The 25095-nt window shown below is 35.1% G+C and overlaps 1 protein-coding gene across 7 annotated transcripts in view; it reads right to left on the bottom strand.

The window, feature by feature from the left end:
• TXNDC16 (thioredoxin domain containing 16) overlaps positions 1-25095 on the bottom strand; it is a 76226-nt gene that overhangs the window by 7824 nt on the left and 43307 nt on the right. For all 7 annotated transcript variants that reach the window (XM_010962154.3, XM_010962156.3, XM_010962155.3 and 4 more), the window contains 9 exons: positions 22072-22238; positions 21623-21683; positions 18727-18850; positions 14670-14813; positions 14060-14119; positions 9642-9810; positions 9164-9300; positions 2522-2606; positions 636-774 (listed from right to left, as the gene is read on the bottom strand). In XM_010962154.3, coding sequence (XP_010960456.2) covers positions 636-774; positions 2522-2606; positions 9164-9300; positions 9642-9810; positions 14060-14119; positions 14670-14813; positions 18727-18850; positions 21623-21683; positions 22072-22238 — 1086 coding nt within the window. The remainder of the gene's footprint in view (positions 1-635; positions 775-2521; positions 2607-9163; positions 9301-9641; positions 9811-14059; positions 14120-14669; positions 14814-18726; positions 18851-21622; positions 21684-22071; positions 22239-25095) is intronic.

Raw genomic sequence — 25095 nt, 5'->3', positions numbered from 1 at the left:
CAACTGAAATCAAGAAATGCAGGTTACATCTGTTGTGCCCTTGAATTCACTATTATACAAAGTAAGCACTGGAAAAAGACTTCCTGAAGACAATGTTTTGCTCTAAAACTACATAAATAATAATACTAGCTAACATTTGTTCCAAGTTTACCAGGATCCAAACACCACACACAGAGCAATGAACACAGATCTTGTTCAGTCCTTATAATCACTCTCTGCAGCAGGTGCTGTACCATCATCTACACTTTACACCTGTGGAAACTGAGGCACAGAGACGTCTACATACAGGCCAGTAAGGAGTCAAGCAAGGATTTGAAGCGGGGCAGCCTGCTCTCTGGAATCCATGGGCTTTGTACCAAGTTTCAACCTAGATTAAGTACTTTAACTGGCCATCAGCCACAGTCATCTCAGCAATAAAAATAATCCAAGACATGTAAAATTTTGGCAGTGGACTGGAGAAGCTGTATGCATAATGAGTGAAAAAATAAAACAGAGCAACCCCCTGGATCTTCAGCTCACAAAACATCACATCCTGTGGCAACAAAAGCTGCAAAATCATGCATTAAAATACACTATCTTTAACTGATCTAGGTTTTCTTATTTCAAATAACATCCATATTACAAAATATACTCACAAATGTTTCCAGTAATGCATTTGTTATTATTTGAACTATGTCTTGCACATGGGCGTTCGCTAATGGAATGCTCTCTATTTTGCCTTCTTGGTGTCTGGCAAGCAGCAGGGCTGGAAGAGTTACAGCGTGTTTATCTGACCTATGGAGAAACGTAGTATTAAAATTTCCAACCGAAATACAGCAAGTCATCAAAAACATGAACAATTTGACCAAGAGGTCACAGTAGAGGCAGCAAATGAAAAGCCCTACTACTAAGGAAAAAATGAACACCATTTTCAGATAAACTTGTCTTCTATGTGAGGCTATTTTGAGCAAGTTCAAGAGCTTTGATAACCTAGATAAAGGAAAGCAACAGGGGGGAGAGCATAGCTCCGTGGCAGAGTGAGTGCTTGGCACACATAAGGTCCCGGGGGTTCAATCCCTAGTACCTCCATTTAAAAATAAAAATAAATCTAATTACCCCCCACACACAAAATAAGTAATTAAAGAGAAAGCAACAGACAGTAGTCTAGCCAGATTTTTTTTCTAGACAATTTAATCATCAAGACAACGTCTAAATAGGATTAGGAACACACTGAATGGTTCTCAACTTTTTGGACTGCTCACGGAACTGCTGAGCAAGGAGATAGGCATTTATTAGAATGGGCCTATAATTTGCCAGGAACTAAACCAGGTGCTTCTAGTTAAGTTTTTATTTAACACTCAGAACAGCCCTATAACCCCCATTTAACAGATGAGGACTTAGAAGGTGATAAACAGCAGAGACAGAATTCAAACTGAGGTATTCCAGATACAGAGCCTGTGCTCTGTACTGAAACAGAGCCCAGATCTGCCTCTTCCTACCACTACTTTTGCAAACTAAACCTAAAGAAAACCACTAAATAAGGAGAAACAAAAAGACTTTGTGTAAAATTACCAGTGAGGTGGTCACATTTATTACCATGTAAAAACTTAATTCATGCTAAAACAAAGTGTAGGCATAATATTGTAAGTATTAGTAGAGAGCCCAGTTCAGATTACCCAGAGGACCCTCTTAGTTGACCAGTTGGTTATGAACAAAACATACTCTGAAAACTACTGGTCTAGAAGATACTGGGTGACTGTCTGTGTGTCCAGTGAGCAGGTATTACATTTCCTAAAGATCTGGAGTTCAGTATTTACTTTTCAAAAATCACTGGTTTCATGGATAGAACAGGTGCTTGATCACCAAAAGTCTATGTCACCCGTGTTCAGGATGAAAGATTTAAGCTCAGAGATCACAATTAGAAATAATATGGTCAGAAGGTAAGACAAACCACTGGGCTTAACAACTCCATGTGCATCTGAAGATGAGTCATTAATGCAGAATATGATGTGTATTAATAATCTCCAAATATTCAGTGCAGTCCTTCATTCTGCAGCAGCTGAAATTATTTGATAGTTCACTGGAGCCCCAAATTCTACAAATAAAGCAACTTAAGTGACAGTACTGCTTAAGTGTTATGTCTGCAATAACAAAATTAAGTAGAACTATCAGGTACACCTCTGATTTTTCTATAGACCTCTGTGGCAAAACAAAACCCAAACACTCAAGAAGTAAAATTCCTCAGAACACTATGACAACCCCAAAGAATTAAAATTGCAAGTAACAGAACCCAAGAGGAAAAATTTTATAGAAAGATGAAATAGTATGAATCCAAGGTTGCCCCAGTGAGGAGCTCTAGCCTAAAGTAGAATTTTGAATATCTGAAAATTCTAAACAGCCAGGTGGTACTTCCTAGATATCCATAGAAAAAAATTAAAAATTTAGTTATGTTGCTGTTTTTCTTCACCAACTGTGTAGAGACAAGCAATATATTATTTTGCAAACTTTTTCCTCCCTAAAATTAAAAGACCAATAAACTTACAGTATCAAAACATCTTCTTCAGAGTAAACTCCAGTGATAACACATCCTTTTAGGTGCTTTCCTGCTTCAGTGAACTCTTCTTTTGCTATAAATACATAGACAAGACAAAAATCTGAAACTTTTTATGCAGTTGAATTACTGATGAACAGATTTACAGTAGGGTTGGAGTCCTGATTCTATCCAAACTGTTGCCGCTTCCTGTCCTTGGTTAAGTCATTTATCAATTCCTTTGTTTTTGAGGCAGAGACGGCAAGCAGTATGGGGATTTTCGACTGCGCAAGGGGTTGGTACCCTTAACCTCCTCGTTTTCAAGGGTCAACTGTAATTGATAAGATTTATAGGACTCTAATCATAGAGAATTACTAAATAAACATTTGTTGCTTTTTAATTTACTCCTAAGGCACGGTAAATGGAGACAGCTGTCCTATATGTAGCCTGGAAAGAAAAGCAGGTATGTGAAATGGTACGTTATAACCACAAAATCTGAAAGTGCCTATATACATAGAAAAAATAGAAGACTGGAAATTCTAGTCCTCTAACAGCGTCCGTGTTAGGGTTCTACACTTAAGAGGGATTTGTGTCTTCTTTTATTTCCTGTATTTTCTGTAATGTGTTTTTGTTACTTTTGGACTTTGATTAATTTGGGTATAATTCTTCTCTGATTTGTTAGGATATACATATTCAAAATAAGAACTATTATTCTGTAGATTTCTGAATATACTCATAAATAATAGCATATTCTGGATCTTATGACCAAGAAGCAAGTCTGAATTAGCAGCTGCAGACTAGGAGGAAAAGAGCAGAGGTGGGCTCTTACAAATAATGTGTTCTTGCCAACTGAAGGCCAAGGTGATAGCTCAGCTCACTACATAAAAGGTTCACAGCAATTCAAATAGAAAAACAATGATGGAAAAAATGAATCATAAAGCACTAGTAGTCTGGGTATGCTGAACCCAAAAGATCTGTAACTTAGCAGTCAGCACTATATTCGTGATGTGAGCATCAACATTGGTAACACTGGTAACCGCAAGATTGTTTTCTTTAAAAAGGATACGTACTTTCCACAAGACTGAGAAACACTGTAGAAAAGCCAACTTACTGGAATGGCACAGTCCACCAGCAGAAAGCATTGAGAGCTCATTTATAATCATAAATTTAATGAGAAACTAGTAACCCATGCAAGTATTTTCTTTTGCCTGTGCTATACCACAGTAGAAAAGAGTCATAAGAAAACTAAGCAACTAGAAAGAACTGAATGCCTATACTTTGATTTCTAAGAGAAATTCTCTAAATTCTGGTCAATAATGGATGACTATTATCTAAAGCAATGACATAATGGAATCAGTTTCAGCTTCTTTTTTTTGGTAAGTAATAGTGGAAAATTACTCTAATATTTCCACGTAATTTCCTCGTGCAGAAGACCCTAAACTCATGAATGTTTCTTGAAAGGCTCTTCATGAATCCACTTGGACATAAACCCTAAGTTATTTGTGGGATGAGGACATTTAAAACTGCAGATTTATGCATATCCAGATGCATATCCATTCCCACTAAATCAGTGCAAATCCTCCTCTGAATGTTTAAAACCAGGCACATTCTTCTCCTTCTGAATATACGGCAATCTCAAATATAAGGAAATAATCATTTACCTAAATAAAGTTTTTTTAACCACTATAAGTATACTTGGGATGTAATATTAATGGTGACCTATAATATTTAGTTGTTTTAACTATAAACGTTTAAAGTACATAAAATAAATACATTAATTTAGCAATACTGCTTTTTCGCACTGTCATTTTATTAAATAGTTATATTTATATACATACATATATAGATATATCTATATTTTAGCTCTGTCAGCAAAATAGTTGAGAAGTAAGAACACTTCAGGAACTAAAACCACTCCTAACCCCTAGATCTTGGCTTCTAAATTCAATGTCCCACTAAAAGGAACCTGGACTTCTTGGAGAAACGGCTGATTCTAGGAATGCGGCTGGGAACACTTTGTGTCAAAAGGACATACTCAAAAAATGATGAAGACATATCAAAAGGACATGAGAGTCAGAATGAAGGGGCTCACAATGACCAAATCTGGGACAATTTGAGCAAACTAATGACAGTAACATTATAATCCATTGAGTAAAATAAGAACTCAACCATCCATACTGATAAATAAATGAGAAGGAAAAGCTCTTATAGTAGTATGCCAACTAATAAAGGTAGAAGGAATAATGGAGTTAGAAAATTTCCACTCAGCAACCAACATTGTAATAGCTCTTTGAGGCAGTGGATTCTAAAACTGGTGTGCAAATGTATAATGAGAAACAGGACATTTACAAAGTTTTAAAGTATATCCCCACAAGATTATTTTTCAGTCACAAAGGAAAATATAGTAACTTTCCAGTAGAGGGGCCTGAAAGATACTCCAGTGGATAAAAGAGACATTTCAGCCCTCATGGAACTCACGTTAGTCTTCAAGTACTAGAATCTATAGGAACAACAAATAAATATCTGATACGAAGTAAGTGCTCGGCAAATGTTAGTAGTTAGCGTTTATGATTAAAATGCAAATGTACATTAAAATGTTAATGGATTCATAGCTGCCTGTTATTGTTAAACATTTTCTCACTCAACAGATGTTGAAAATCCCGCAACTATCATACGGATGTCCGCAAAAACAAAAATAAACAAAAAAAGAAGTAAAGAGGAACTAACACCAGACTGCAAAGGCTTAGTAGCAATCAATGTGAAAAAAAAAAAAAAAGCATCACATTCAGATTGCATCATTCTAGCACACCAGAACTACCTTTATATACTTTAACCCTATGCTTTTGACTTCTGTTGAGAGATAACTGCATGTAAACTTTATCATTTGTATAAAAATACGATCAAATACACTGTTCCTTATGCTGATCCCCTACATAGAAAAATTCCTCTTAGCATGTACAGTCAGAGAAATGGATTAATTTATATGCTGCCATTTATTATGCAATGATGATAAACTGGCAAAATTTTCATCTATTTCTGTTTGCTACCAGATTGCTTAGGGTTAAGTTTTATGATCAACTGCAGCGTTCTCTAGATATTCTACATAATTATCCCCCACTCTTTTATTGCTTAACTCTTATCCTTGTTTTAATGATTTTATTGTATATGTGCTTTTTATTATCTGAAGACTAATTCTTTTTGGAAGGAGGCCCAGTGTAAATAATAAACGAGAACTTCAGGACACCAGGCACCTGAGGTAGGTAGAAAGCAAAGTCAACTGTGGGTATAGAAACATTACAGAGGGAAAGATGGAGGAGTAAAATAGAGACTCATTCACTTCACAATTTTTCACAGAATACAAATTAAAAGGTTACACCCTCTAGGATTTTGCCTACTAAGATGGTTAAACCACAGAGCACATATTAACATTCTTATTATTTCTTTCTAATGAGTTCTTTTGGCTTTTATTTTTAAAGATTTTGAAGACAAAGTAGAAGGGAAAAAATATTAGACAGCAATTTGTAGGGAGCAAAATTTAACAAGTAGTTAAACTATATACAATTATAATGCTAGACACTGGGGATCTTCTTCCCATACAAGTATCGTTAAAATATTTCATTCAGAATTTGAAATTCATCTTAAAATGAAAGAAAAATAAGCAGGGGGGAAGTTTGCTACATAAATGGAAAGAGTCAGCATGTGATGAAGAAAACACTAGGGGTTTTGCTCCCCAGTCAAGAGGCCATCCATATCCAAAGCCAAGAGAATTGCGTTCTAAGCAATGCCACTGCTCAGAAAAAATGCCCTGTGTGCCCTTCCTTTGAAACTTACTGAAAGATCTATTCCCATGAAGGAGGAACAGGGTTAGGAGTAGGAGTCTGAAAACAGAAAAGTTGTGAAGTAAAAGAACACTACAGTCTATAATGCTGTAAAACTAGCAAAGTGACGCTAACTGCCGGAAGCACTACAGCAAAGCTGAACACTGAGACGTCCACCCAAGACGCATCAACGAGATGAATAACCTCATGGGTGGTATGTGTCAAAACAGGTATGGTTAATACCAACGGTAGAGTCTGGATGACGGGTATGTGGGGATTCACTGTGAAATTCTTTCATCTTTGCTGTATGTTTGAAATTTTTCATAATAAAATGTTGGAAACATACATGCAGAATATTTTTGAAAGAGAAATATACAATGCAAAAAAAAGCTTAGCAGTAATGATACTTTGAGTCTATAACATGAGACCATAGAGGCTCATATAGAGAAAAAAAAATGGAAGAAATTATAAGCATCCTTATTTTCCATAAGAAGGAGTCAAAATCATTTAAATGGTCTTTAAGTTTATGGATTCCAATATGCTTTTAACTTCTTTAAAGAACATCTTCTATAGCCCTGGAGAAAATAAAACCAAAAGCATACTCCATATAGAAATAAAATTAGAAAAAAACTAACTAAAGAACACCAACGAAGCATAAAACAAGCAACAGACATCCAAATAAGTTTGAACAACATGTGTAAATGGCTGAAGTTCACCTAGCAGAGTTAACAGACAAAAGGTTAAGAAAATGTCAAAAAGACAAAAAAGAGACTTGACCCAATCATATATTCAACATACATTATAAAACTAACAGATTAAGTATCAATAGGCAAAGTGAATAAAAAAGAAAACATTTATACGCACATACATGTAGAGAAGTGGATTTAATATGGTGATGGATAGAATCAAAAAAAGGACAATTATTAACCATGTAGACACAAAGTTGGCCCTAACTTTATACCGTGAACAAATACATCTAAATGGTTGAAGATTTAATAAAGAAAAGGGTCGGGGGGGGGAGTGTAAAAGCAAAGGACACAATTGATAGTGAAAAGGAAACCTACAGAATGGGAGAATTTATTTGCAAATAGTATATATGATAAGGGTTTAATATCCAGAATACATAAAGAGTTCCTGCAACTCAACAACAAAAACCAATTGAAAAATGAGCATAGGACACAGTGTCTAAAGAAGATGTACAAACAGCCAACAAGCACATAAAAAGATGCTTACTAATCATTAGGGAAATGCAAATCAAAATGACAATGCATCATTACCTCATACCCATTAGGATGGCTATTATTAAAAAAACAGATAATAACAAGTACTGGAGGATGTAGAAAAATTAGAACCCTTGTATACTGTTGGTGGGAATGTAAAAATGGTATAGCCACTATGGAAAACAGAGTGATAGTTTCTCAAAGAATTAAAAATAGAACTATCATATGACCCAGCAATTCCACTTCTGGATATATATTCAAAAGAATTGAAAGCAGGGTCCTAAAGAAATATTTGCATACCCATATTCACAGTAGCATTATTCACAACAGCCAAGAGATCCCAAGTGTCCATCAACAGATGAATGGATAAATGTGTTTTATACATATGACAGAATATCATTCAGGCTTTAAAAAGAAGGAAATTCTGATGCATGCTACAAGGTGGATGAATCTTGAGGTCATTATGCTAATTAGCCAGTCAGAAAAAGACACTGTATGACTTGACTTTTATAAGGTAACTAGAGTAGTCAAATTCATAGAGACCAATGGTAGGCTGGTGGTTGCCATGGGCTAGGGAAACAGGGAAATGGAGTTACCACTTAGCGGGTAAAGAGTTTTTCAGTTTTGCAAGATGAAAAAGTTCTGGAGATTAGTTGCACAACAATATATAGTTAACGCTAGTTAACTATACACTTAAAAATGATTAAAATGGTAAATTTCATGATATGTTTATTCTATCACTCAGTTTTTAAAAAAGAACATTCAAAGCAAGAAGACAATATAAATTAGAGAAAGAAAATATAAATTAAAGCAAGAAGAAAATACATTAACTATAAGGATGATAAAGATTTTCTACAGCTAAAAGCTATGGAAGAAATCACAAAATCAATAAACTTGAAAAGAAATTTTAAACAGCTACATATAAAATTATTAAGCAAAGCTAAAACGCAAAACAACAAACTGGGGGGAAATAAGTGGAATAAAATGACAAAAGCTTAATACGCTTAATATACAAAAACATAGTAATCCATTAGACAAGCACTAAAACCCATTTTAAACAATGAATAACACATACAACATACAGTTTATAAGAAGACAAAGTTATTCTCCTATTGGGAATCTAAACCCATTAAATAGTCTAAAATCCACACAAAGACTCATAAATAAAAATATTCTTTACATATAGCAAAAAGAAAAAATGGAAACAAAATATTATTTGTTGGCAAACAGTTAAATAAATTATGGTATATTCATCCAATCAAATGTACAGCCATGATGTTTTTGAAGAATATTAATCACATGAAAAAAATGTACCCACGTAATGGTAAATAAAAACAGCAAGATACTAACCTAAACACACAGCATTAGCCTAATTACATTAAAACGTGTATTAATCTGCAATACATAGGTACACAGCAAAAAGAGGGAAGGAATTACATTAAAATTTAACAATTCTAAATAATTACAGACTTTATCTTTTCTTCAAATTTCTCTATTTTTCAAAATTGTCTATATTTTGATTTCTCTATAATTTAAAAAGATAATAATTCTTTAAAAGCCTTTTTAAAAAACTAGTAAATGAGTCTTTAACTATATAAATGTTTAATTCCACTTACCTGTTGTCATGGTTGGACTAAACAGCCCCAGTACTGACACACGAGAGTAGGTGATCAGGTCTTTATATAATTCCCCACTTAAAAATTCTTCTGCTCCTTGGACAGATGTTATGTTCACTGGGCATGAAATCCTGTTGCTGGATGAATATTTAAGAATATTCAAAATTAATTTTTAAAGATACTGTTCAGCTCGTAAAAAAATAAAATAAAATATACTGAACTTAGCAAATACTATATTCCACAGGATAAACATCTGACAAAATAAAGACAATTAACTACTATTCTAAACAAAAAAATCAGCCTCATTAAACAAAACTGCTATCTCCCCAAAAGTGATGGAATGCAGATGGGCTCTCCTCGTCAGTGTTTATCCTGTGATCTCAGGTCATATCTATTCAAAGAGTGTCTACAAAGTATGGGAATTAGAAGTTTTATAGACCTGAAATTTTAAAATCTTAGGGGAAAGCTGAATACTTACAGCTGGATAAATTTTAGGAGCTCTTCAGTTCCTAACATACCAGCATAAGACACTGGGTTCTCGCCTTCCTTGTACATCTTTACAACAGGAAAGTCAGTGACATTTTGCTTAGTACATACATAGGACCAGTCTGCACAGTTTACTCTAGTAAGCAGCAGAGTGGATGTGCCTAAATAAAGGAAAATGCACATTTTATACACATAAAGGTAGAAAACTCGGTTGTTGAAAACTGTCAATACTTTTATATTCCATTCTTTTAACATTTCAGCAGCACGAAACACTTCTGCTGAAAGATTCTCTTCCCTTGATTTTTTGCAACATCGTCCCCTACTGGCTTTTTTGCCAACTCTCAAGCTGTTCCTTTTTGGTCCCTTTTGCAGGCTTCTCTGCCAGTGCAGTCAGTTCCTCAAGGCTCAGTTTAAGCTGCTTTCTCTACCCATTCTACCCTCTCTTCTAAACAATCTTAGGAATCACCAACTATCAAATGAATCCTAAATTTATAGCTCTGGCCCAGGCTCCTCAAAGTTCCAGACCCATGTATCCTGACTGCCTTCTCTATTTCCCTTTGCATGGAAACACCCTCAAATTCCAGATGTCTGAAACCAAATATGGTTTCCTTCCTCCAAATATTGGTGGACACTGTTTCTGAGTTGTAAAAAGATAGCAAAGTACCATCTTTCATGCCTCCCCATTCCTAAACTCCACATGTCCAATCACATCAGTCAGCATCTGCTTCAATTGTACAACCTAAACTTTCAGTATCTCTTATATCTGTCCGTTTCTCTTTATTGCCACTATTCCAGTCATCATTTCTCCTAATTCATTTCCCTAAATTCAATCTCTACACTGAAGCTAGAGATATCTTTTGAAAACTCAAATCTGTTTTGTTGCCAGCCCACCCCCACCAATGTCTGCAGTTAGGTCTTCCTCATTCCTTCAGATCTCTGCATGTGTGACTGCTCCAAGGACGCCTCCTCTGACGCACTGACCTACATCAGATTCCTGTGCTCTTTTCCTTATCTCATCATGTAATTATGTAGCATTTGTGTTGTGGTACGATTAGAGCTCCTTGAGAGTAGGGACCATGTCCATTTTCCCCGTCACTGATTTTCCAGCACCTGGAGCAGTCCTTGTATATTAAACACCTTAAATATGTGTGAATAAATTACACACGTGGAACTCATCTAGGGTTTCACAAACCCATCTCCTCTAAATATTGTAATTTCTTTTCAGCCTAAGAAAACAGAGTAGAATCCCAAAGAGAAGTTCTTACTTGTTCAATACTCATACAGTTGATCCTTGAACAATACAGGTTTGAACTGTGTGGGTCCACTTACATGTGGATTGTTTCAATAGTAAATACTACAGTACTACACGAACCAAGGTTGGATGAATCCATGCATGTGGGCTCTCAGCTGTGAGGAACCGTGTATACAGAGGGCCAAATCTGTTATACTCGGATTTTCTACCGCACAGAAAGTCGATGCCCCTAATCCCTGCATTGCTCAAGGGTCAACTATATATGTGAAGTTCTCCAAAATATGTAAATCACTAGGTAGAAAGATATCAAAAACCAAACAACAAACCATCACACAACTCAGCTACTGAAAGGAAGGAATACATTCCAACAAAAGGAAACTTTAATATAATATTAGATCAAAGAAGGAATCTTATTTATTAATTTAGGATATATCCTAATTTACTGTAATCTAATCCTATGATTAAAACTGTGAAGTGTAATATTTTACTATTTTATCTCTGAAAATTTTTAATACTGAAAATTCATTTTTATATTTTAAATGATCCTAGGTTATATCTCATATGTGCAATAACTTATCTCCTCAGATTTAGTGTTAGCAATCTGTCTGACAATACAGGCAGGGTCTAGTTTGTCTTATTCACCACTATAAACCCACTGCCCAGCACGTCTGTTATACAGTATGTACCCAATAAAAATTTGTGGAATGCCAAAAAAAAAAATTGTGGAATGTACCCTGATATTTCTTTATGAACAAATTTTCAATGTTTACACTAAAGTATACTAATACCTAAATATTATATAAGCCTAGAAACAAAGATAAATTCTTAATCCTTCTAAAATTAGACCTTCTCTCTAAAGTTCTCTTATCCTTTATTTTAATCATTTAGTCAGTAAATGCCTAGTGGTGCTTGTACTGGTGTTTGTTGTTACAGAGTGTTATATTGCCACCCACGGATGGAATACCATGTTATTACAGACGTGGTTCTTTCCCTTCAATAAGCATCCTCCATAGGTCTACCACTGCTAAAAATGTTATTATTCCTTTGTCCCTGCAGTCCAAGTTGAAAACTTTGATGTTATTTTTAAAACTGAAGAAAGAATATTGATACATGTCATGAAGAGTTATAAGGCTACTTATATTGAAGTTACCAATGTAAATTTTTTATTTTCTTTCCTGTAAAATGGTTTCAATACTTAATCATGTTTCAGATGAAATAGTCTAATATTCTAAGATGCATGTAGTACTATAGTCCACCTACTTTATCAATGCAGTAATTCCAAATAGGGGTCCTGGTTTAAAAGAAAAGAAAAGAAAAAAAAAATACCAGACTCTCTAAGATACAGATACTAAGTATAAAAACTTGATCTTTGCTGCCACCTTGTGACTGAGTATAGAATATTCTTCATCCTCTTGAACTAAGATGAAAAGTGGTTTTTTCCCAAGTTGACATGAAAGACTATAGGACTAAATTCCCAAGGTAATACAATATTTTCTAATTTACAGAGTTACAGTATAGGCTTCAATACAGGCACAAAACGCTATTGTAACCTATATTACACATTTTTTATTAAGCCCCGTGAACTTCCAAAATAGTCCACTTATCTGATATCTAATTACCAAAAGGATTGTTATTCATAAAGAACATACTAATTGAAAAAGGAAATCAAGTCCTAGGTTGGTTATCTGCTTTTTCATTCTACAAACACACACAGCTCAGAGTCCCTGCGTTGAGGGATCAGGTCTTTATTTGGTCATTAATAAAGAAGAAAGTAAGAAAATCTTTTTCCATTTTTATTTGGTATCTAACCAAGTGGGCTTGTGGGAGAGAATCATTCTATTATTCAGGGCCATTATCCAATTACTATTTCATTATGGTTTATATTTTCCTCCTCCTTTTCCTTTCTTCTAATTATTTCCCAGTGAGGCTGGACAACCTAGAGAAGAAACTTAAATTTGTCTATAGAGTGCAACCATAGAGGAGAATCTGAAAGAGAATAACAGGGTTTGCTTTAAAAAAAAAAATTAAGGATCACGGTATCTACAGATGGACCCACCCCCTCATTTGGGGAATGAAATAATCAGAAGTTGGATCAAATGTGGTTGGGAAATGAATGGAAGAGAAATGGTTCAAAAATGATTTTTAATATCTCTGATGTTTTTATTACTATAGGACATGTTACATTTAGAGTTGACTTTCTGGAATCAATTTCCTGAGTTTACAACAGTCCCCAATAAAAATAAAAGTTGTATAGCAGTACACATTTTCCACTAAATAAACTTTATGAAACTCTACTATCTCAGCTTATTCATTTATTAAACAATTATTAAAAACCAGATATCCTGTAAAGTGAAGTAATGCACCAAGTCCAATGAGCGGAGTATAAGGCACCTACGCCATAAGGAACTTACTAAATAATGAAAGAGCCTATAAGCTAGTGTGCCCAAAAACTTAATGGTGGATGCATTCCTGGAGTAGCCAAGAATAAGCCTATTTAACCATAATAACTTTTATTAACAAGAAAAACAGAGTAGGAGGAAATCATATTAAAGATACAAGCATGATATATTGTCTTATTCATACATACCTAATCCATCACTGTCTCTTACTAACACAGGCTTCTCTACTTCTCCTTATGTCTTTGCTGGAATGGTGGCATAGATATTTTTTAGTCGATTCCTTGGCTTCTTATTTGTCTACCACTGAATCAGGTTTCATTGAATAGTTAAAATTAAAAGATAGTGGCTATTAAGAAATATCCCACCCATGAGGACCCAACTGTATACCTTCAAGAACACTTGGATCCTTCATCAAGCTGTGAGACTGGTCTTTATCTATCACATTTTTATTTAATAGGATTTAGTATTTATCTAATAATATTTAACAGTCACTGGCACAGAGTAGGCACTCAATAAATGTTTGTTGAATGACTAAGTTCAGCCAAAAAGGTTGCTGGATTAACTGTGTAGTTTTATGAAGACAGTCAAAGTGAATGCTCCTGAGAATTCTGAAACTCATGGTTTATTAACTTATTAACCTTAGAGACACAAACATAATAACCTGAAACTTTATGTGCTTCTACATCTTTAGCAGACACAGTTTACAAATAGCTACAGCTCAGAATCAGGAAGATACGCGTGCACACCACAGTATAATACCTTTCAATTTAACTGCCACATCGACATAGGATTGCAGAAATGCCATGGATACTGCTTGCCCTACATTAAAATAAAAAGTTAAACAGATATTACAACATGCATATCTCTAAAGCATCCATATTTACATATAACAAACATACAGATTTATGGGGTTTCCCAAAATTGTTATTTCTTAATAAGAAATATCCTAGTGTGCAGTACTCAATATTGCCTAAACATTTAAAAGGGTTCCTAAAGCATCTTATTTTCTGCATTCATACTGCAAGGAGTTAAATGGCTATTATCTGAAGATAAAAGCAATTAACTGCCTATACATCTATAAGAACTGTTAATCTATTAAAATCATTTGCTTGCATCACAATAATTTTTCTAAATTAGGAAGCTTAACATCCAGTTTGATAATTAACCTTCAGTCTGTAAGTCAGATATATAAAATCAGTATAATCAGTTTTACAACCCCAGAATCAGCTAGAAGTAAATGTTTCAAGGTGCAGGACATATGAAAGCTATGTCATTTTACAATGTGCAATAACGGAATGCAAAAATAAAATGTCTACTTTAAATGTCCTACTATGTAATGTAGTCATCTACTGGAAAGGCTCATACTCACAACCCGCATAGAAGAGCACCAGGCTGTCAGAAGCTGTTACTGTCGCATTAAATGTCTCTTCTGTTAGTTCCACTGTGAGTTCCAAAGGTAACTGTCTCTTCCTGTCTCTGTAGACAGTTTCTGCCACTTCATCATCTTGAATATCTAAAATGTTTGAAAAGGAATTCATGTAAATATAAATGTATAATTAAAACTATTTAAGCTCTTCTTCTAGGCAAGCATACAAAAATTTGGTACTTTATAAAAACTTCTGAATTCATACTGTCTTAGTATTTAACATGCATGATATTTAGAAAGCTTTCCAGTTGTCTGGCTACCTATCTTAAATGACTCTGAGATGCTTCTTGTCCCAGAAATTGTCAAGTTTTAGTCAACTCCAAAAGGAATTAAACTTGTCAAGAAATACTGTGAATACTGATCTTCTGTTTCTAATAAATATATTAATTTGTAATCCAGAAAAGTCCTCCCAAACATATTTGACAGTGTTTCTTTAGCTTCAGCTGCATGGCAAGCACTGGGATGGAGACTAAAGAGAGTGGTAAACGAAATAGACGTAGCCCCTGACCACACAGAGATTCTATCTATGGAAAAGTCAGTCAATAAACTTACCACCAAATAAATATGTAAGTATAAATGTGATTGGTCTAAGAAGAAAGGTAAAAGACACAGTGAGACTATAACAGGGAGATTGAGATTGGGAGATCCAAAGTCTACCAGATAGAGAATCAATAAAAAAATTTTTAGGCAAAAAGAACAGCATATGCAAAGGCTCTGAGACATAAGGGACCTTAGCACATTCTAGGTGCTGAGGGAAGGCAAATTTGACTAAAACAGGATGGACTGAAGGAATGACATGAGAAAACTCTAGGCTAGGCAGTAGCTGCATCGTAAGAGGCCATATGAGCCAAAAATTTTGGATTTTATTCTAACTGTATTGAGTTATGAGTGGATTCTGAATATGTAAAACCTTTCATTAGTCACAGTGTATAGAAATATCAAATTATGTTGTATAACTAAAACTAACATAATGTTACATGTCAATTAAAACTAAAAAAAAAAAACCAAACTTTTCATTAAGAAAGACAGACCCACCCACCCATTCATCCATTTGTCCATTTATCCATGTATGTGGTTAAAAAAAAAAACACATTTTGAATTCATAAATATCCTGTTAGAAGTTTGTACAGATTGTATGGTAACACTGGAGGGACATCTAATTTGATCAGAGAGACAAAGCTTCCTAGAAGGGCTGACATTATCTGAACATTAAATGAAAAATAAAACTTAGGGAGGCAGCAGAGGCACGTGGAGTAAAAGGAACAGTATGTACAAAGGCACAGCAGCATGAAAAAGCAAGATGAAGCTGGAAATCTGAACACCGACTATCTGATACGAAGAACTGCTGTTAACTTTGTAGATGTAGTAACAGCATTAATTACGTCCATTTTAAAAAGAGAATCCTTATAATTCTGAAATACGCAGGAAAATCTTAATGGATGAATTTATGTGTTTAGAATTTGCTGTAAAATATTAAGGGGTGGGCAGTGATTGCAAGACAATTAGCCATAGACTGATGGTGGATGGGTGGGGCCAGGTAATGGGTGCCTGGAGATTCAATCTATTCTTCTATCTTCTTTATGATGTTTCTAATTCTCTGTACTAACATATTAAAAAGGAAGAAGTGAGGAAGACAAGGTATTCAAAAAACTAAACTATTATTTTCCATATGATTTCTAATACTATAAAATACCAGATATGGATTTCAGTACCATATCAGCAATTTTTAGCTATATGGCTCTAATCAGTTACTTAACTCTGTGTCTCTGTGTTCAAATCTGTGAAGCATAAGAGTTACACTATATTAATTTTAAGGCACTTTTAATTGCCACACTAAAATTATACCCTCAATACCAAAATTAATAAAGGCCTATTTTCTCATTTACTATATGTGTTTTCTTATGAGACACATATTTTCATTTTCCTGCCAGTCTGTTCTTATTTCCCAATCCATCGTCTTTTCTCTTATCCTGTCCCAACACCTCCTTCCCTCTTTCCCATCCTCTTAATAAGCCATCCCCATTTGTAAATTCATTCACTCCTCATCTCTACCTTTCATCTATTCATATATATATAGACACACACACATATACATACACACACTCTTTTTAGCCATTCATGTTCATTATTTTCTCTCATATTGTTCTTCTGTAGAACCCAGTCCATTTTGTTCTGATTCATCCTGTGCCCATTTCCTGTGCCCATTTCCTGTGAAGGACATCTCTCTTTGTATTCCAGTCTTACATGGTAACAAACTCTTTCCAAACCCTCATCTGTTTTTCCTATATAAATGGGAATGAAATGAAAATGGGAAGGAAGCTGTCCACAGGAGCGACATCATACCACATTACGGGTCAATATAGATTACAAACATAGGAAGTTAAGACCAAACCAAGAAACAAACAGACAAAAAACCCACTACAAAGCAAAAAATTAAAAAAAAAAAAACAAAAAAAAAACAAGAGACAAAGCTGTAAAAGAAACACCAGAACTGGGCTGGGAAAAGAAGACAGGTAGAGAGAAAATAAGGGAAGGCAGCACCAGAGGGCAAACTAAAGCTGGAGAGTCAGGAAATAATATAAAGAATGTGACAATAAGGAAATTTTGAAACAAGCAACTCCCAGTGAGGACAGGAAACTAAACTGACATCTGGATGAGTCCCCTGATTCTAAAGATCAGAATGTATCAACCATGATAGGAATAAAGCAAGAAGCAATAAAGCAGGACACAGGTCAGCCCATGTAATGACCATGCTGCGGAGAACTCTGGCTTAAACCACAAGCAATTCTAACCTCTGTATTTCAGATAAGAATGAGAGCAATGCTCAAACCAAGAAGCTGGTCACAGTGAAAGCTCAGAGCCCTTATTAAATTTATAATATAGATTTTGATCATCATAATAAATGGACCTCATGAAAAGAATATGTAAATTACTTCCATCTTGGGACTCATGATAATAGGATTATATACAAAGTATTTACTAAATGGGATGCAATAATGTACAAGATACAATCTCTGCCTTAGAAATTGTATAGATCAGTAGAGAAGAGAGAAAAGCAGATGAGCAATTTCATAACAGGACTGATGTCACAAAAGAAGATATCAGGAATGATAATGATCATAAATAAGAGATCAAGTAAGAAGGCTCCACCACATGCCACGTGTGTGACCGTGGGCAGATCACTTAACTCGGCTAAAACACAGATTCTTCATCTACAATATGAAGGTGACATCAGCTAACTCAGAGGATAACTATTAAAGTAAATAATGTCTGGGGAAAAAAACCTTGAAAACTATAGAATACTTCAAAAATGTAAGCAGTAAGAGCAGTAAAAAGAAAAAGAAGAGATGCAAATTTCAAATTCCCAAATTATCCTTTCCCACCTACTAAAAATGTTAGCTATCTTGATTGTGGTGGTAGTTTCATTGGTGTATACATCTATCAAAATTCATCAAATTGTACATCTGAAATATGTGTAGTTTACTGTACAAGAATCATACCATAATAAAGGTGTTAAAAATAAATAAAAATAATTTTTAAAGTTTTTAAAAAGACATAACATTACAAAGAATATTCAAATGTTATTGAAATTTATTCCCTATATCGTTATCAGATTTATTTACAACTCTAAATACAACTATATTTATTAGAATTTCATCTCCTAATAGAAATGGTAAAAATAAAATATCACATGGCGGCTCCTGGGTTCTCTTTAAACATGGAATAGACCAGGAGGGCTGAAAGAACTGATGGAGAGGATAAAGGCACAGGTGTGGGAAGCTAGAAGCCTGACACGGAACAATGAAAGGTATTGCACTAAATAAAACACAGCATCCTTACATGTCTTCACTTAATCAACTTGCTAAAATGAGATTCAAAATTAATTTCTTCAGGTTTCTTCATACTCTCAAATGGGAAAGTTAATTCACTGAAATTTCACTGAACTTAGGGATGCTGGGCAGAAATGGGAGGGGTGTATGAGCATCAAAGAACATATTACCCATATCTGGACCTTCCATGTCATTGTCTTCATATTCTTGTGTTTCCTTCATGTGTGTATTACTTTCTACACGGGATATTATTAAATCAATATCATGTAACACCAAAAACTCCACTGGCATTCCCTAGAAATACATTAATTTTAAAAGACATGACTAAAACATAACAAACCATTGTAATAAAAAAAAAAAAACTTTGCTTGTTTCACACTAAAATGAAACTAAACCTGTGAACTGCAATTTTAATATTTAAAAAAACACAAAAGGGGAAATAAACTTCACAATCACTAGTAAAAGTATCCAAAGTATACGTTCTATAAAGATAGTGTGTGCTACTGAAAAAGAGGGCAAAAAAGAGGAACCGACAGTCTCACGTGCTCCTTGTCACAGTTACATTATGCTGAATTCTGAAACATGTCACATATAACAGTAAGTCCTACTTCAATACAAAACAGAAACATACACAGTTTTATTGCAACCAGGGCCAAAATTATTTTCAAATATTCAGAGTAATACTTTATCTAAAGTAATTCCACAAAAAAGTTCAATTGCTTATTTAGCCATAACATAAAAATACTATCTGCCACCAGTTATTTTAAGAATATAAAGTTCTATTCCATTGAAATTATTCCACTAAAATTTTTCACTAAGGCTCAACCAAGCATTTTGACAACATGAGATTTTAGGCTACTAGATTATTTTAATAAATTATCCCTGCTACAATCTCATGATAAAACTTGAATGGATGAAGAGTTGCTTCTCATGAATGAGCAAAGAAAGTGGTTTCTTGAGATGGAATCTACTCCTGGTGAAGATGCTATGAAGACTGTTGAAATGACAACAAAGGATTGAGAATATTATAAAAACTTAGTTGATAAAGCAGCAGCAGGGTTTGAGAGGATTGATTCCAATTTTCAAAAAAGGTCTACTAAGGGTAAAATTCTATTAAGCAGCACTGCATGCTCCAGAGAAGTCGTTCGCGAAAGGAAGAGTAAGTCAGTCAACGTGGCAAACTTCATTACTGTCTATTTTAATAAATTGCCACAGCCACCCTAACCTTCAGCAACCACTGCCCTGATCGGTCAGCAGTTATCAACACGGGGCAGGATCCTTCACCAGCAAAAAGACTGCAACTCACTGGAGGCTCAGATGATGGTTAGCATTTTTTAGCAATAAGGCATTTTTTTATTTATGTACATTGTTTTTTTTTAACATAATGCTATTGCACACTTAAAGACTACAGTATAGTGTAAATATAACTTTTATATGCACTGGGAAATCAGGGTGAACTTTAATTCTTCTATAAAACCTATTTCCCAATAACAAATACAATAATTTCCTATTTAAGGATCTTTACTAGCAAAAAAAATAGCTTCAGAAAGTATTCTTTCCATTACCTGGTCAAAAAGCAGAGAATACTAGTCCCACAGGATACATATTTGAACAATACTACATTCTCAAAGTATTTTCCTATTTGGTCTTATAAAATTTCTTATAAGTTAGAAAGGAGGGGTTTTACGACTATTTCACAAATGAGAAAACTGAGCTTGAAGAGATTAATTCATCTATCTGGTCCCAGAACTACAAGGAACAGAATCCAAGTCTTCTAACGCCTAACACAGTATCCCTGCCATAGACTTACACAAGAGAATTTAGGTGTAAACTGTCTGGCAGTTTGTAAACATATCAACAACTTTTTAGCATATGTATATAATATTTAGAAGATGTCCAGAATTAAAGAATTATTTTTAGAGAGAGAAAGAAAAAAAGAGAGTAAGAATTTTTATTATGGTATTTTAAAAGATGACATATAAGACCAGAGGAAAAAAATCCTAAATGCCAACAATAGTTATGTAGGATCTAAATTTTTTTTCAAACTTCCAGAATGTCTATATTATACATAATTTTATAAGAAAAATAATTTTAAAAACAAATTGGTGAAAATAGAATCCCATAGTTCCCAATGGCCAGTTAGCTGGTCAGGCTTCATCTGATTTGGGGCAGATGCAGCAGTTTGAAATGTCAGGGCTTTGGTTGGGGAAGGAAGAGGTAGGCGGGGCAGGAAGGATGGTCCTCGTGGTTTTTCTCTGTAGTGTTCCACCAAGTCAAATCAATGCATTAAACGCCTCTTCCTTTCTACTTGTCCCCAAAACGGCAAAGAACAACACAGTGAGGCAGAAAGAATGCCCCAGCACCCTTGCAGGGGATTTGGGTGGCGGGCCAGGCAGAGGGCACACAAGACACTCAATAATTCTTAATTAAGAAAAAGTTAAGGAAAAAGAAACATTAACGGAAATTTACAAAGGAAATACAAATGGCCAATAAACCTTCAAAAGCTCAACCTCAGTAGTCAAAGTTATCAAAGACATGCAAATTAAAACAGGAACTGTTTTACAGAAACAATTTTTTTAAAGCTTACTGCTCAGTGTTGGCAAAGATACATGAGAAACAAGGAATTCCAAACCGTGCTGGTAAAAGCATAACCCTTCTGGAGGACAATATGACAATGTATTTTTAAAGTCTTAAAATTTCCCTTTTCCTTTAACAAAATTCGCTTCCAGAAATTTAGTGAAAGGAAAAGAATCAGTGACGTCCAAAACAGTGTAAGGAGCAGGCATCACAGCACAACAGCAAGTAATTCAGTGTAACTGTAGGGGCAAAGCAGGATATAGAGCACACCCCTAAATTTCTTTAAAAATATATATATTTAGTCACACACACAGAGAAAGAGACAGACTAAGAAATGAAGAAAAAAAAACCCACACCAAATGTTAACAGTAATTATCTTTGAATAGTGGCAATTCACAATTTTCTTAAAATAAGCATATGTTCCTTTAGGACCGCATGTACTCTTTTTAAATAAGCAGACTTTGTAGACCAACATATAAAATGACTAACCTCTTCTGCTCTTTTGAAGATCACATTAGCATGCTCGGGAATGTCCACTTCCAAAGAGTCCCTTTTTCAAAATGGAAATAAATGTTTTATGTTGCTACTCTCAAGAATAACAGTCATCCAGGATGTCGATCTAAAATAGAACTGTAAGTTCTTACACTAAAAAAAGTTTATGAAAAAAGGTTACAATTTAATGAGTCAGGGAAGTTTTGTACATAAACACAGACCAGATTTTCTCCTGTCTTAATCTACATCTTCATTTAGCAAAGTTTAAAGGTCTAATTTTAATCAAGCTGATAATTAATATATCAACTTTAGCACAGCAACTGGGTCTAACTATATTAGAATCTGTTAGAGATTTGAGTTTATTTACAAGTGAATGGATTACCATATAAGAAAAACATTAGTCTTCTGCTAAACACAGTATAGTGAATATTCTGTGTTTAAAATACCTTAACAAGAGTAGAACTCCTGCTTTTCCGAGAAGACGCCAAGCAACCCACTCCGCGGTTGTTCTATCAGCTTCATACGTAGCTTGTCGACTAACAATAAAAACCAGTGGTAACCCTAGTTGGAGATGAACAGTTGAAACTTGTTGAGGATCCTCAGCAACTTCAGTCTTCATTTAGAAAAAGAAAAAAATGTCTTCACTATGCGATAATAATGTTCCAACATTTGCATTTAAACCCTATTAATTCTTATCAATAAAGACATAAGTAAAAAAAAAACAAACAAGTAAATAAATCCAACAACAGCAGCAATGGTCTTATGATTTTCTAAGTTTAATGCTCCTGGTGTACATATATAGGTATTAAGCATTATGAAACTAACAAATTTTATCAAGAGTTAACCATAAATAATAAGCATACTATAAAGAAACAAAAATAAGTAAGATAGTGTGGGATGAGGGGAAAGCTCAGTGGTGGAGTATGTGCTTAGCATGCATGAGATTCTGGGTTCAATCCCCAGTACCTCTGTCAAAAAAAATAATAATAAATAAACCTAATTACCTACTCCTCCTCAGAAAAAAAAACAAAAAGTGTTCAAAAAAATTAAGTGTTGTACTGATAAAGAGATAGATATTTAAAATGAAACAGAACAGATGGCTGCGGGACAAACTCTTCCATGTAAGAATTTAACATACAATGACATACTACAGGACAGGGAGGAACATCTGAGTTGACATCTGCTTGAATACACACATCTCAATTCACTCCCTCCAGAAAGCCCAGGAAAACTACAGCAGTAGGATTTTTCAAAAGAGATAAACATACATGTGTAAAGAGAGGAAAAGAGAAAAGGCAGCAAAATTTTGGAAGCTAGAGAGTTCACTTAGAGAATCTACAAAGCAAAACCCTAAGCCATGAGAGAAAAAGTTAAGAAACAATTTTAACTGCAGAATCCTAAAACTGCTCAGGAAATGCTGATGCCTGGCACCTGTGGAACTGGGAGAGAAATACTGGAAGGGGAATGGTAGGGAGGCTCTAAAATAAGGAGGAAGAGGTAAAACCTTTGGAGAAGCAGTTAAATCCCTAGATTTCCCTCCTCAACTCCATGAGCTTAGGCAACTGTCCTCCCTTATACCAGAAGAGATCTGGGGGGATTTCTGTAACAGCTGAGAGTGTCAAGACCATGCCCAACGGAGGAGTAAGTAACCAGATGCTCAGACTCCTTCCAGCCCCTCCCCACTCAGCTCCCAGAACACTAGCAGCCAGACTTCTGTCCTCCTGCAGAAAACTGGAAGATCCTTTTCTGGGGATCTTGAGTAACCACAAGGAAAAGCCTAAAGATACCAACATCGGGGTTCACCACAAAGCAGCCCAGGTCCAGTCACCCTGTGAAGCTCAGAGTTAACAGTGTCATCTACAGTCTCAGAACTTCCAGTCAGCCTTTTTAGTTTCACGTTCTAAATCACAAACAAGGAGTTGCAAGCATTTGAGGAAAGCCTCTAACATAAAAGGTAGAGATCAGAACAAACACAAAAACAACATGGAGGAAGCACAGACTATTCAGGAAGAAGAAAGGTTCAGAAGATCCCCATTGATAAGCTCAAGGAGATGGGAAGGCACTGCATCCATAAAGAAATGAAAAATAAAGTTGAATAAATCTGCCAGAAAGTGTAGCAAAAGATAGATGGAAAATAGAAAAGATAATAAAATTGAAGGATTGGTTCAAGAGGTCCAACGTTCAAATAGGAGCCCCAGAGAGAGAAAAGGGAGAAAACAGAAGAAATCATCACTGAAATAAACACAAACATTTCCCACAAATGACTGAAAGCGCCCCCTGAGTAACCGATACAGGGAATAAAGGCAGATACACAGGAAGATGCATTCTTACAAATCTTCCAGTTATTGAGGATTTTTTTTTAATCTGAAGTTTCCAGAGAGAAATCTATATTTACCTATGGTAGGCAGAATTCTGAGATGGCCCCCAAGATTCCTAGTGTACACGTCTTGTATAATCCTTATCCCTTGAGTGTGGGTGATACATAGTTATTCCCTTAATTAGGTTACATTCTGTGAGACTGTCCTAGCACAGTGGAGCGAGACTGTCTGTTAGCTTTGAAGGAGAAAACCGCAATTTTGTGAGAGGGCCATGTGGCCAGGATCCGAGAGTAGCCTGCAGAAGCTGAAAGCAATACCAGCCAACAGCCAGCAAGAAAGTGGGACCTTCAGTCCTAAGACAATACAGAACTGAATTATGCCAAAACCTGAATGGGTGGAACAGCATGAAGGAGCAGAAAAGCCTGATTTCTTCTTTGAGTATTTGGAGAACTGTAAGTAATTCAGTATTAAAGTGAAAAGGAGGAACAAGCAGTAAGGCTGGAGATCTGGCAAGGGGCCAAATCATTAAAAACCATACATATCCTCCTAAGAAAGTAGGGCTTTGTTCTGTAAATAAATTGAAGCCGGTGAGGAAGTGTAAACATTATTGTAACATGATCATATATATATGTTTTAAAAATAAGACTCTGTGAGCAATGGGGAGTATGAACTTAAAGGGAGTGAATTATAGGAATGTAGACCAGCTCAGTTGCTATTACTAAAATAGTGCACGAGAGATGGAGAAAAACCTGGATTAAAGCACTGGCTTTTAGAATGAAGAATTCAAAAGATATTTAACATATAGAATTAGATGCAGGGAGAGGTAGGAATTGAGAATGATTTTTCCAGGTTTCTGCCATGAATGAGTAGACAGTAAATTAACCAAGATAATGGAGAAAGAACACATGGTAAAATACAACACACTAATGTTGGACAAGTTGAGTTTAGGAGAGAGACATCTAATTAGTAGTTAGATACATGGGACAGGGACTCCAAAGAAATATGAAGCCCTGAAAATTCAAATTTGAGAATCAGTGTACTTAGTGCCACAGAAACAGATGAGAGCACTTGGAGGGTGTGTTTCAAGCATCTATCACTGTGTACGCAGCAAAGCACATCGAAACCTGATGGCTTCAAATTACAAGAATCACT

Source organism: Camelus bactrianus, chromosome 6, assembly GCF_048773025.1.
Source record: "Camelus bactrianus isolate YW-2024 breed Bactrian camel chromosome 6, ASM4877302v1, whole genome shotgun sequence".
Classification (NCBI taxonomy): domain Eukaryota; kingdom Metazoa; phylum Chordata; class Mammalia; order Artiodactyla; family Camelidae; genus Camelus; species Camelus bactrianus.
Note: the sequence above shows the minus strand (reverse complement) of the source record. Positions and strands in the feature narration are given on the sequence as shown.